At 38.2% G+C, this 14,131-nt stretch overlaps 1 protein-coding gene across 7 annotated transcripts in view; it reads left to right on the forward strand.

Annotated features, from left to right (window-relative positions):
* The window catches only part of LOC109906610 (actin-binding LIM protein 2-like), a 109,405-nt gene that overhangs the window by 88,191 nt on the left and 7,083 nt on the right, over positions 1–14,131 (forward strand). For all 7 annotated transcript variants that reach the window (XM_031792211.1, XM_031792209.1, XM_031792208.1 and 4 more), the window contains 3 exons: positions 786–852; positions 1,559–1,566; positions 1,819–1,899. In XM_031792211.1, the coding sequence (XP_031648071.1) occupies positions 786–852; positions 1,559–1,566; positions 1,819–1,899 (156 nt within the window). The remainder of the gene's footprint in view (positions 1–785; positions 853–1,558; positions 1,567–1,818; positions 1,900–14,131) is intronic.

The following is a 14,131-nucleotide window of genomic DNA, read 5'->3' on the forward strand; positions in this document are numbered from 1 at the left end:
TCTCTCTCTCCCTTTCTCTCTCTCTCTCTCTCTCTCTCTCTCTCTCTCTCTCTCTCTCTCTCTCTCTCTCTCTTTCTCTCTCTTTCTCTCTCCCTCTCTTTCTCTCTCTTTCTCGTTCTATCTCTCTCTTTCTATCGCCCTCTCTTCCTCGCTCTCTCTCTCTTTCTCTTTCTCTCTCTCTCGCTCCCACACTGAGAAATCCATCACATGTTTACACCCCAGAGGTCCCAGTTAGACTGAGACTGAAGCCGGAACCAAACCAGAAAGGATGCACTCAGCTACAGTAGCTAACCCAGTTCCCCCTCAACTCCCTCAATGCATGGTAGCCTTTCTCCAACCAGGTTAGACTCTGCAGTCAGATTGCACTTGTGAGAGTGTGGGGGTAGCCTCTCTTGAATTGTAAGCTGCCTTGAAAAAGGGACATCATTGTGTATCATTTGTGTGCAATTTATCCTCAAACCAATGAGAATAGGAAAGGAGAGAACGACTAGGCTTCTCTTTGTAACTGTACAGTACATATATTATCTATGACAATGTACAGTATGGTCTGGAAACGGTCAAATATGTCTGGATCCATTTAGGTGTGTTGACCTGGTCTGTTTTTAGTCTTAACCCACTGTGTGTGTGTGTGTGTGTGTGTGTGTGTGTGTGTGTGTGTGTGTGTGTGTGTGTGTGTGTGTGTGTGTGTGTGTGTGTGTGTGTGTGTGTGTGTGTGTGTGTGTGTGTGTGTGTGTGTGTGTGTGTGTGTGTGTGTGTGCGCGCGTGTGTGTGTGTGTCCTCCCTAGGAGGTTGCCGACCATGCTGAGGATGAGCCAGACCAGCAGGACTCCCACAGCTGGGGAGGAATGAGAGGTAGGACCTAGATCGCAAATACTAGATCTGCTAGTTCATTGCTGCCATATTGGAAAAGGGCGGGTCTGATAGGATCTATTAGCAGATCTACGATGTAATAATGTTGCAGCTGCACTTTTAATGGGAAGCGGTTCAGGTGGATGAGTTTTCGCTCAAGGGTGCTAAAGCCACATGCCTTCACCATATGAGTTACATCAGTGTGTGTGTGTGTGTGTGTGTGTGTGTGTGTGTGTGTGTGTGTGTGTGTGTGTGTGTGTGTGTGTGTGTGTGTGTGTGTGTGTGTGTGTGTGTGTGTGTGTGTGTGTGTGTGTGTGTGACGTACGCAGTCGCTCCAGAGTTGTCTGCCTCAGCGTGCTCTTGCTATTACTCAGCCAAAGACAGGCAGCACACACAGTGCCATGCTGGGAAATACTTTGTTTCAAAGTGTGTGTGTGCGCGTGCGCGTGTCAGTGGGAGGAAGTTGGTACCAGGCTTTTTTAAAGCCTTTTTACGTGCTGAGTTAGAACACAATATCGAAGTTACACAAAGAATCACCTTCATTTGCACAATTCTGTGATTCTCTTTGTGTTGTAATTTATTGTAATCTGTTCTATTATGGTAGTGTTCGTTATTGGCCTCTGAAATACTAACACAGTCATTCATCTGACATATTATTCTCTCTCTCCCTCTTTTCCTCCCTCCTTCCCTCCCTTTTGCTCGCCTCCAGAGTACAAGGTAAGGTTCCGTCAATTGTTGCCGGTGTTTCACATCATATTAGTTTGAGCAAATATACTGTAGTTAGATGTCTTTTGGCTTCATCTTGGTAGAGTACATTAGCACTCTACCCAGGATGACTGTAGTGTTAAATAGCTGACTGTGTGTGTGTGTGTGCGTGTGTGCGTGTGTGTGTGTGTGTGTGTGTGTGTGTGTGTGTGTGTGTGTGTGTGTGTGTGTGTGTGTGTGTGTGTGTGTGTGTGTGTGTTCCAGGTGTACCCCTATGAGGTGCTGGCTGTGACTCACAGGGTGAGGGTGAAGCTACCCAGAGATGTGGACCGTACCAGACTGGAGGTGAGAGTCCATCATATCGCTCCCTCTTTCTTTCTTTCTTTCTTTCTTTCTTTCTTTCTTTCTTTCTTTCTTTCTTTCTTTCTTTCTCTCTGCCTCTGTCCTACTCTCCCTCTCTGTCCTGTGAGGCTCCAGGCTCCAGTCGAGTCAATTCTTTGGTGATCTTGTGGCATGGAAACTATCCTAGCATCCTGCAGGGAGACTCATATAATCTCTTATAATCAGCCTGTCCCCTCTCAACCAGTCTATGACCTCTCTACGAACTCCCTACGAACCTTTTACGAAGTCTCCCGCTCTCTGGCAACCTCTCCCTGAGGAGTGGGAACGTCAGTATTTCCAGAGGTGTGACTGACGCAGGAGGTTGCCCTCTGCGGTCGGGAATGCCGACCTCCTGGCTGGGTTTGGAGTCGATGAGGTTGGGATGGTGTGTCGGAAGTCGGGAGGCTTGGATTCCAGACTCTGTTTTTCCCACCATTACTCTAGCCTTGACCCTATGTGGCTGGGTTGTGGCTGGCCTGCTCTGCTTTTGACTGTTTGTTCAATTAAGGGCCACATGACTATGGTCGGTTGGTGAGCCAAGGGTTGGAGACACGCTCTCCTAAGTCCTAAAGTGTGACTTTTTTAGAGGTACTCTGAAAATGTACACTGATCAAAAATATAAACGCAACTTTTAACGTGCTGTCCCATGTTTCTTGGGCTGAAATAAAAGATCCCAGAAATTTTCCAAACGCACAAGAAGCTTATTTCTCTACATTTTTTGGTAGAAATATGTTTACATAGCTGTTAGTGAGTATTTATCCTTTGCCAAGATATTCCATCCACATGGCAGGTGTGGCATATCATGAAGCTGATTAAACATCGCGATCATTACACAGGTGCACCTTGTGCTGGGGACAATAAAAGGCCACTATAAAATGGGCAGTTTTCCCACACATTCACACAATGCCACAGATGCTTCAAGATGCTTCAAGTTTTGAGGGAGCATGCGATTGGCATGCTGACTGCAGGAATGTCCACCATAGCTGTTGCCAGAGAATGAAATGTTAATTTCTCTACCAAAGCCGGCTCCAACGTGGTTTTAGAGAATTTAGCAGTACATCCAACCGGCCTCACAACCGCAGACCACGTGTAACCACGCCAGCCCAGGACCTCCACATCCGGCTTCTTCACCTGCGGGATCATCAAAGGGGGGGGGGGGGGGGAAGAGTATTTCTGTCTGTAATAAAGCCCTTTTGTGGGGGGAAAAAAACTCATTCTGATTGGCTGGAACTGGCTCCCCAGTGGGTCAGCCTATGTGGACGGGCTCGTGGTAATGCCTGGAGCGGAATGGTATCAAATAAAACACATGGTTTCCAGGTGTTAGATGCCATTATATCCTCGTCGTTCCGGCCGTTATTATGAGCCGTCCTCCTCTCAGCAGCCTCCTGTGATGGATACAGTACTGTTGGTCAGGGTCATTGCTCCTGTGGTTACTGGCTGTCCTTTCACTAGTCCAGCATTCCTCAGGCACCAAATGATCTCTCTCTCTCTCTCTCTCTCTCTCTCTCTCTCTCTCTGTCTCTGTCTCTGTCTCTGTCTCTGTCTCTGTCGCTCTCTCTCTCTCTCTCTCTCTCTCTCTCTCTCTCTCTCTCTCTCTCTCTCTCTCTCTCTCTCTCTCTCTCTCTCTCTCTCTGTCTCTGTCTCTGTCTCTGTCTCTCTCTCTCTGTCTCTCTCTCTCTCTGTCTCTCTCTCTCTCTCTCTCTCTCTGTCTCTCTGTCTCTGTCTCTGTCTCTCGCCCTCTCTCTCTCTCTCTCTGTCTCTCGCCCTCTCTGTCTCTCTCTCTCTCTCGCTCTCTCCATCTAATCATACCACAGTTCCAGGCCCATGTCTCAGTGTTCTCTAGTATACTCAGGCAGAGGCCCTAGTTATTGCCATAAACCTTTGAATTGTATTTTTCCAACCATTTTCCATATTAATTTGCAATGTGGTTCAGTGGGAGAAGTCAGCCCCTTTTTTGTTCTAACCCTGTCTCTGTGTGTGCGTGTGTACGTGTGTGACGTACACAAGGCTCCAGAGCTGTCTGCCTCAGCATATGTGTGTGTGTGTGTGATTATCCCCCCCGCCCTTACAAATGCACACTGGACTACTCTCACCACATTGTCCCAATGTTGTGAGGGTTGGTTTGTGGTAACGTTATCATGGTATTGTGTGAGTGTATGTGCGCTGTTGGCTGGGGCAGACGGGTTACTCCTCGAGCCTCACACTGAGTTATGGACTGCTGATTTATCATGCTGTTTATCTCCCCCTACGCATTCGCCCTGTGTGTGTGTGTGTGTTGGTCTCATTTCAGTGGGTTTTGTATGCACTTACTGTATGTGCCACTGTCCACAAATCACATACGTCCTCTTATATGTGTCAGGCTATGGGATTGTGTGTGTGCGTGTGTGTGAGTGCATGTGTGTGAGACGGAGTGACTGTTTTCAGATGATAAGTCATCATCTCTCGGGGTGAAGCAACATTATCCAGGCAGTAAAGTTTTTTTTATCTCAAACTGGTGATTTCATTTTTCACTCATACAAACCCCATCTGTGTGTGTAATACCACGTAGAGCTAGGCCCACACACACACACACACACACACACACACACACACACACACACACACAAAGATTTATGCAAATCTGCTGTGGAATCCCATTAAACCCACCATGAGATCACACTGTGTTTTGCAGTATGTGTGTGTGTGCGTGTGTGTGCGTGCGTGCGTGTGTGTGTGTGTGTGTGGATATTTACCAGCGGGACAGACGGTGGTTTCCCCGTACACAGACAGACAGACAAAGACAGATGCTTCTATTATGTGTATGGATGGTTGTGATTACCAAGATTTATGAAGTCATTCGTTCTGTGCTCAGAACCGGTGAGACTAACAATGCATGTGGAGATTATTACTAGACATAAAGTGTCTTAATGCAACACCACAACAATGAGCTCCAAATACAGGATTTTGATGACGTAACTGAATGGAGACACTGAGGCTGCACTGATCCGACATCAGTTGTTATCTTAACTACAGTATTAACTACAGTACTTCCCCAAGGCCTTGTTGGTAGTCTAGGTATGGTTTTCGATTTATAGTAACCTGATTCCAAAGGTTGTAAGTTTGAATCCAGCAGTTGTTTTTGAGGGCCTCCCAAGTGGCGCAGTGGTCTAAGGCTGTGCCACTAGAGATTCTGGGTTCGAGTCCAGGCTCTGTCACAGCCGGGCCGCGACCGGGAGACCCATGGGGCGGCGCACAATGTGCCCAGCGTCGTCCGGGTCAAGGGAGGGTTTGGCCGGCAGGGATATCCTTGTCCCATCGCGCACTCGCGACTCCTGTGGCGGGCCGGGCACAGTGCACGCTGACACTGCCAGGTGTACAGTGTTTCCTCTGACACATTGGTGCGGCTGGCTTCCGGGTTAAGAGGGCATTGTGTCAAGAAGCAGCGCGGCTAGGTTGGGTTGTGTTTTCAAAGGACGCACGGCTCTCGAACTTCGACTCTCCTGAGTCCGTTCAGAAGTTGCAGCGACGAGACAAGACTGTAACTACCAATTGGATACCACGAAATATGGGAGAAAACGAGGGTAAAACAAATTGAAAGCTATTTATTTTTGTTTTAAGCCTATCCCACAATTGAACCCTTAAGTTAATGCCTAACCTTAAGATTTCAGAGTTAATACCTAAACGTAAGATTTCGGAGTAAATACCTAAACTTAACCCTAACCTTAAAAATGTGGAGTCAATGCCTAAACTTAACCCTAACCTTAAAAATGTGGAGTTAATACCTAAACTTAACCTCAACCTTAAAAATGTGGAGTAAATACCTAAACTTAACCCTAACCTTAAAATAGTGGAGTTAATACCTGAACTTAACCCTAACCTTAAAAATGTGGAGTTAATACCTAAACTTAACCTCAACCTTAAAAATGTGGAGTAAATACCTAAACTTAACCCTAACCTTAAAATAGTGGAGTTAATACCGAAACTTAACCCTAACCTTAAAATAGTGGAGTCAATGCCTAAACTTAACCCTAACCTTAAAAATGTGGAGTTAATACCTAAACTTAACCGTAACCTTAAAAATGTGGAGTAAATACCTAAACTTAACCTCAACCTTAAAAATGTGGAGTAAATACCTAAACTTAACCTCAACCTTAAAAATGTGGAGTCAATGCCTAAACTTAACCTCAACCTTAAAAATGTGGAGTTAATACCTAAACTTAACCCTAACCTTAAAAATGTGGAGTAAATACCTAAACTTAACCTCAACCTTAAAAATGTGGAGTTAATACCTAAACTTAACCCTAACCTTAAAAATGTGGAGTTAATACCTAAACGTAAGATTTCGGAGTAAATACCTAAACTTAACCTCAACCTTAAAAATGTGGAGTAAATACCTAAACTTAACCCTAACCTTAAAATAGTGGAGTTTATACCTAAACTTAACCCTAACCTTAAAAATGTGGAGTAAATACCTCAACTTAACCTCAACCTTAAAAATGTGGAGTTAATACCTAAACTTAACCTCAACATTAAAAATGTGGAGTTAATACCTAAACGTAAGATTTCGGAGTAAATACCTAAACTTAACCATAACCTTAAAAATGTTCAGATAATACCTAAACTTAACCTCAACCTTAAAAATGTGGAGTTAATACCTAAACGTAAGATTTCGGAGTAAATACCTAAACTTAACCCTAACCTTAAAATAGTGGAGTTAATACCTAAACTTAACCCTAACCTTAAAAATGTGGAGTTAATACCTAAACTTAACCTCAACCTTAAAAAGGTGGAGTTAATACCTAAACTTAACCCTAACCTTAAAAATGTGGAGTAAATACCTAAACTTAACCCTAACCTTAAAAATGTGGAGTTAATACCGAAACTTAACCCTAACCTTAAAATAGTGGAGTCAATGCCTAAACTTAACCCTAACCTTAAAAATGTGGAGTTAATACCTAAACTTAACCGTAACCTTTAAAATGTGGAGTAAATACCTAAACTTAACCTCAACCTTAAAAATGTGGAGTAAATACCTAAACTTAACCTCAACCTTAAAAATGTGGAGTCAATGCCTAAACTTAACCTCAACCTTAAAATAGTGGAGTAAATACCTAAACTTAACCCTAACCTTAAAAATTTGGAGTCAATGCCTAAACTTAACCTCAACCTTAAAAATGTGGAGTTAATACCTAAACTTAACCCTAACCTTAAAAATGTGGAGTAAATACCTAAACTTAACCTCAACCTTAAAAATGTGGAGTTAATACCTAAACTTAACCTCAACCTTAAAAATGTGGAGTTAATACCTAAACGTAAGATTTCGGAGTAAATACCTAAACTTAACCATAACCTTAAAAATGTTCAGATAATACCTAAACTTAACCTCAACCTTAAAAATGTGGAGTTAATACCTAAACGTAAGATTTCGGAGTAAATACCTAAACTTAACCCTAACCTTAAAATAGTGGAGTTAATACCTAAACTTAACCCTAACCTTAAAATAGTGGAGTTAATACCTAAACTTAACCCTAACCTTAAAAATGTGGAGTTAATACCTAAACTTAACCTCAACCTTAAAAAGGTGGAGTTAATACCTAAACTTAACCCTAACCTTAAAAATGTGGAGTAAATACCTAAACTTAACCCTAACCTTAAAAATGTGGAGTTAATACCGAAACTTAACCCTAACCTTAAAATAGTGGAGTCAATGCCTAAACTTAACCTTAAAAATGTGGAGTTAATACCTAAACTTAACCGTAACCTTAAAAATGTGGAGTAAATACCTAAACTTAACCTCAACCTTAAAAATGTGGAGTAAATACCTAAACTTAACCTCAACCTTAAAAATGTGGAGTCAATGCCTAAACTTAACCTCAACCTTAAAATAGTGGAGTAAATACCTAAACTTAACCCTAACCTTAAAAATTTGGAGTCAATGCCTAAACTTAACCTCAACCTTAAAAATGTGGAGTTAATACCTAAACTTAACCCTAACCTTAAAAATGTGGAGTAAATACCTAAACTTAACCTCAACCTTAAAAATGTGGAGTTAATACCTAAACTTAACCCTAACCTTAAAAATGTGGAGTTAATACCTAAACGTAAGATTTCGGAGTAAATACCTAAACTTAACCTCAACCTTAAAAATGTGGAGTAAATACCTAAACTTAACCCTAACCTTAAAATAGTGGAGTTTATACCTAAACTTAAACCTAACCTTAAAAATGTGGAGTAATTACCTAAACTTAACCTCAACCTTAAAAATGTGGAGTTAATACCTAAACTTAACCCTAACCTTAAAAATCTGGAGTTAATACCTAAACTTAACCTCAACCTTAAAAATGTAGAGTTAATACCTAAACGTAAGATTTCGGAGTAAATACCTAAACTTAACCCTAACCTTAAAAATGTGGAGTAAATACCTAAACTTAACCTCAACCTTAAAAATGTGGAGTTAATACCTAAACGTAAGATTTCGGAGTAAATACCTAAACTTAACCATAACCTTAAAAATGTTCAGATAATACCTAAACTTAACCTCAACCTTAAAAATGTGGAGTTAATACCTAAACGTAAGATTTCGGAGTAAATACCTAAACTTAACCCTAACCTTAAAATTGTGGAGTTAATACCTAAACTTAACCCTAACCTTAAAATAGTGGAGTTAATACCTAAACTTAACCCTAACCTTAAAAATGTGGAGTTAATACCTAAACTTAACCTCAACCTTAAAAAGGTGGAGTTAATACCTAAACTTAACCCTAACCTTAAAAATGTGGAGTAAATACCTAAACTTAACCCTAACCTTAAAAATGTGGAGTTAATACCGAAACTTAACCCTAACCTTAAAATAGTGGAGTCAATGCCTAAACTTAACCCTAACCTTAAAAATGTGGAGTTAATACCTAAACTTAACCGTAACCTTAAAAATGTGGAGTAAATACCTAAACTTAACCTCAACCTTAAAAATGTGGAGTAAATACCTAAACTTAACCTCAACCTTAAAAATGTGGAGTCAATGCCTAAACTTAACCTCAACCTTAAAATAGTGGAGTAAATACCTAAACTTAACCCTAACCTTAAAAATTTGGAGTCAATACCTAAACTTAACCCTAACCTTAAAAATGTGGAGTAAATACCTAAACTTAACCTCAACCTTAAAAATGTGGAGTTAATACCTAAACTTAACCTCAACCTTAAAAATGTGGAGTTAATACCTAAACGTAAGATTTCGGAGTAAATACCTAAACTTAACCATAACCTTAAAAATGTTCAGATAATACCTAAACTTAACCTCAACCTTAAAAATGTGGAGTTAATACCTAAACGTAAGATTTCGGAGTAAATACCTAAACTTAACCCTAACCTTAAAATAGTGGAGTTAATACCTAAACTTAACCCTAACCTTAAAATAGTGGAGTTAATACCTAAACTTAACCCTAACCTTAAAAATGTGGAGTTAATACCTAAACTTAACCTCAACCTTAAAAAGGTGGAGTTAATACCTAAACTTAACCCTAACCTTAAAAATGTGGAGTAAATACCTAAACTTAACCCTAACCTTAAAAATGTGGAGTTAATACCGAAACTTAACCCTAACCTTAAAATAGTGGAGTCAATGCCTAAACTTAACCCTAACCTTAAAAATGTGGAGTTAATACCTAAACTTAACCGTAACCTTTAAAATGTGGAGTAAATACCTAAACTTAACCTCAACCTTAAAAATGTGGAGTAAATACCTAAACTTAACCTCAACCTTAAAAATGTGGAGTCAATGCCTAAACTTAACCTCAACCTTAAAATAGTGGAGTAAATACCTAAACTTAACCCTAACCTTAAAAATTTGGAGTCAATGCCTAAACTTAACCTCAACCTTAAAAATGTGGAGTTAATACCTAAACTTAACCCTAACCTTAAAAATGTGGAGTAAATACCTAAACTTAACCTCAACCTTAAAAATGTGGAGTTAATACCTAAACTTAACCTCAACCTTAAAAATGTGGAGTTAATACCTAAACGTAAGATTTCGGAGTAAATACCTAAACTTAACCATAACCTTAAAAATGTTCAGATAATACCTAAACTTAACCTCAACCTTAAAAATGTGGAGTTAATACCTAAACGTAAGATTTCGGAGTAAATACCTAAACTTAACCCTAACCTTAAAATAGTGGAGTTAATACCTAAACTTAACCCTAACCTTAAAATAGTGGAGTTAATACCTAAACTTAACCCTAACCTTAAAAATGTGGAGTTAATACCTAAACTTAACCTCAACCTTAAAAAGGTGGAGTTAATACCTAAACTTAACCCTAACCTTAAAAATGTGGAGTAAATACCTAAACTTAACCCTAACCTTAAAAATGTGGAGTTAATACCGAAACTTAACCCTAACCTTAAAATAGTGGAGTCAATGCCTAAACTTAACCTTAAAAATGTGGAGTTAATACCTAAACTTAACCGTAACCTTAAAAATGTGGAGTAAATACCTAAACTTAACCTCAACCTTAAAAATGTGGAGTAAATACCTAAACTTAACCTCAACCTTAAAAATGTGGAGTCAATGCCTAAACTTAACCTCAACCTTAAAATAGTGGAGTAAATACCTAAACTTAACCCTAACCTTAAAAATTTGGAGTCAATGCCTAAACTTAACCGTAACCTTAAAAATGTGGAGTTAATACCTAAACTTAACCCTAACCTTAAAAATGTGGAGTAAATACCTAAACTTAACCTCAACCTTAAAAATGTGGAGTTAATACCTAAACTTAACCCTAACCTTAAAAATGTGGAGTTAATACCTAAACGTAAGATTTCGGAGTAAATACCTAAACTTAACCTCAACCTTAAAAATGTGGAGTAAATACCTAAACTTAACCCTAACCTTAAAATAGTGGAGTTTATACCTAAACTTAAACCTAACCTTAAAAATGTGGAGTAATTACCTAAACTTAACCTCAACCTTAAAAATGTGGAGTTAATACCTAAACTTAACCCTAACCTTAAAAATCTGGAGTTAATACCTAAACTTAACCTCAACCTTAAAAATGTAGAGTTAATACCTAAACGTAAGATTTCGGAGTAAATACCTAAACTTAACCCTAACCTTAAAAATGTGGAGTAAATACCTAAACTTAACCTCAACCTTAAAAATGTGGAGTTAATACCTAAACGTAAGATTTCGGAGTAAATACCTAAACTTAACCATAACCTTAAAATGTTCAGATAATACCTAAACTTAACCTCAACCTTAAAAATGTGGAGTTAATACCTAAACGTAAGATTTCGGAGTAAATACCTAAACTTAACCCTAACCTTAAAATTGTGGAGTTAATACCTAAACTTAACCCTAACCTTAAAATAGTGGAGTTAATACCTAAACTTAACCCTAACCTTAAAAATGTGGAGTTAATACCTAAACTTAACCTCAACCTTAAAAAGGTGGAGTTAATACCTAAACTTAACCCTAACCTTAAAAATGTGGAGTAAATACCTAAACTTAACCCTAACCTTAAAAATGTGGAGTTAATACCGAAACTTAACCCTAACCTTAAAATAGTGGAGTCAATGCCTAAACTTAACCCTAACCTTAAAAATGTGGAGTTAATACCTAAACTTAACCGTAACCTTAAAAATGTGGAGTAAATACCTAAACTTAACCTCAACCTTAAAAATGTGGAGTAAATACCTAAACTTAACCTCAACCTTAAAAATGTGGAGTCAATGCCTAAACTTAACCTCAACCTTAAAATAGTGGAGTAAATACCTAAACTTAACCCTAACCTTAAAAATTTGGAGTCAATACCTAAACTTAACCCTAACCTTAAAAATGTGGAGTAAATACCTAAACTTAACCTCAACCTTAAAAATGTGGAGTTAATACCTAAACTTAACCTCAACCTTAAAAATGTGGAGTTAATACCTAAACGTAAGATTTCGGAGTAAATACCTAAACTTAACCATAACCTTAAAAATGTTCAGATAATACCTAAACTTAACCTCAACCTTAAAAATGTGGAGTTAATACCTAAACGTAAGATTTCGGAGTAAATACCTAAACTTAACCCTAACCTTAAAATAGTGGAGTTAATACCTAAACTTAACCCTAACCTTAAAATAGTGGAGTTAATACCTAAACTTAACCCTAACCTTAAAAATGTGGAGTTAATACCTAAACTTAACCTCAACCTTAAAAAGGTGGAGTTAATACCTAAACTTAACCCTAACCTTAAAAATGTGGAGTAAATACCTAAACTTAACCCTAACCTTAAAAATGTGGAGTTAATACCGAAACTTAACCCTAACCTTAAAATAGTGGAGTCAATGCCTAAACTTAACCCTAACCTTAAAAATGTGGAGTTAATACCTAAACTTAACCGTAACCTTAAAAATGTGGAGTAAATACCTAAACTTAACCTCAACCTTAAAAATGTGGAGTAAATACCTAAACTTAACCTCAACCTTAAAAATGTGGAGTCAATGCCTAAACTTAACCTCAACCTTAAAATAGTGGAGTAAATACCTAAACTTAACCCTAACCTTAAAAATTTGGAGTCAATGCCTAAACTTAACCTCAACCTTAAAAATGTGGAGTTAATACCTAAACTTAACCCTAACCTTAAAAATGTGGAGTAAATACCTAAACTTAACCTCAACCTTAAAAATGTGGAGTTAATACCTAAACTTAACCCTAACCTTAAAAATGTGGAGTTAATACCTAAACGTAAGATTTCGGAGTAAATACCTAAACTTAACCTCAACCTTAAAAATGTGGAGTAAATACCTAAACTTAACCCTAACCTTAAAATAGTGGAGTTTATACCTAAACTTAAACCTAACCTTAAAAATGTGGAGTAATTACCTAAACTTAACCTCAACCTTAAAAATGTGGAGTTAATACCTAAACTTAACCCTAACCTTAAAAATCTGGAGTTAATACCTAAACTTAACCTCAACCTTAAAAATGTAGAGTTAATACCTAAACGTAAGATTTCGGAGTAAATACCTAAACTTAACCCTAACCTTAAAAATGTGGAGTAAATACCTAAACTTAACCTCAACCTTAAAAATGTGGAGTTAATACCTAAACGTAAGATTTCGGAGTAAATACCTAAACTTAACCATAACCTTAAAAATGTTCAGTTAATACCTAAACTTAACCTCAACCTTAAAAATGTGGAGTTAATACCTAAACGTAAGATTTCGGAGTAAATACCTCAACTTAACCCTAACCTTAAAATTGTGGAGTTAATACCTAAACTTAACCCTAACCTTAAAAGGTGGAGTTAATAGCTAAACTTAACCTCAACCTTAAAAATGTGGAGTAAATACCTAAACTTAACCCTAACCTTAAAAATGTGGAGTTAATACCTAAACTTAACCCTAACCTTAAAAATGTGGAGTAAATACCTAAACTTAACCCTAACCTTAAAAATGTGGAGTAAATACCTAAACTTAACCCTAACCTTAAAAATGTGGAGTTAATACCTAAACTTAACCCTAACCTTAAAAATGTGGAGTTAATACCTAAACTTTACCCTAACCTTAAACATGTGGAGTTAATGCCTAAACTTAACCCTAACCTTAAAATAGTGGAGTTAATAACTAAACTTAACCCTAACCTTAAAATAGTGGAGTTAATACCTAAACTTAACCCTAACCTTAAAATAGTGGAGTTAATACCTAAACTTAACCCTAACCTTAAAAATGTGGAGTAAATACCTAAACTTAACCTCAACCTTAAAATAGTGGAGTCAATGCCTAAACTTAACCTCAACCTTAAAATAGTGGAGTTAATGCCTAAACTTAACCTTAAACATGTAGAAATTTGACATTTGTAACAACTTCGAAATTTGATCTTTGAGAAACATGGATGAACGTCTAATTTCGACGTGAGACTGTGAGACCTAGTTGCTGTGTGTGTTATACAACATAGAGCTAGGTCCACAAACACATGTACACACACAAACACACACACACACACACACACACACACACACACACACACACACACACACACACACACACACAGATTTATGCAAATCTGCTGTGGAATCCCATTAAACCCACCATGAGATCACCCTGTGCTTTGCAGTATGTGTGTGTGTGCGTGTGTCGATATTTACGAGCGGGACAAACACACAGACACCCCAGTGGCTTCCCCATACACAGACAGACAGACAAAGTCAGATGCCTGTATTATGTGGATGGAGGGCTG

The sequence above is a fragment of the Oncorhynchus kisutch genome, linkage group LG16 (assembly GCF_002021735.2).
Source record: "Oncorhynchus kisutch isolate 150728-3 linkage group LG16, Okis_V2, whole genome shotgun sequence".
Classification (NCBI taxonomy): domain Eukaryota; kingdom Metazoa; phylum Chordata; class Actinopteri; order Salmoniformes; family Salmonidae; genus Oncorhynchus; species Oncorhynchus kisutch.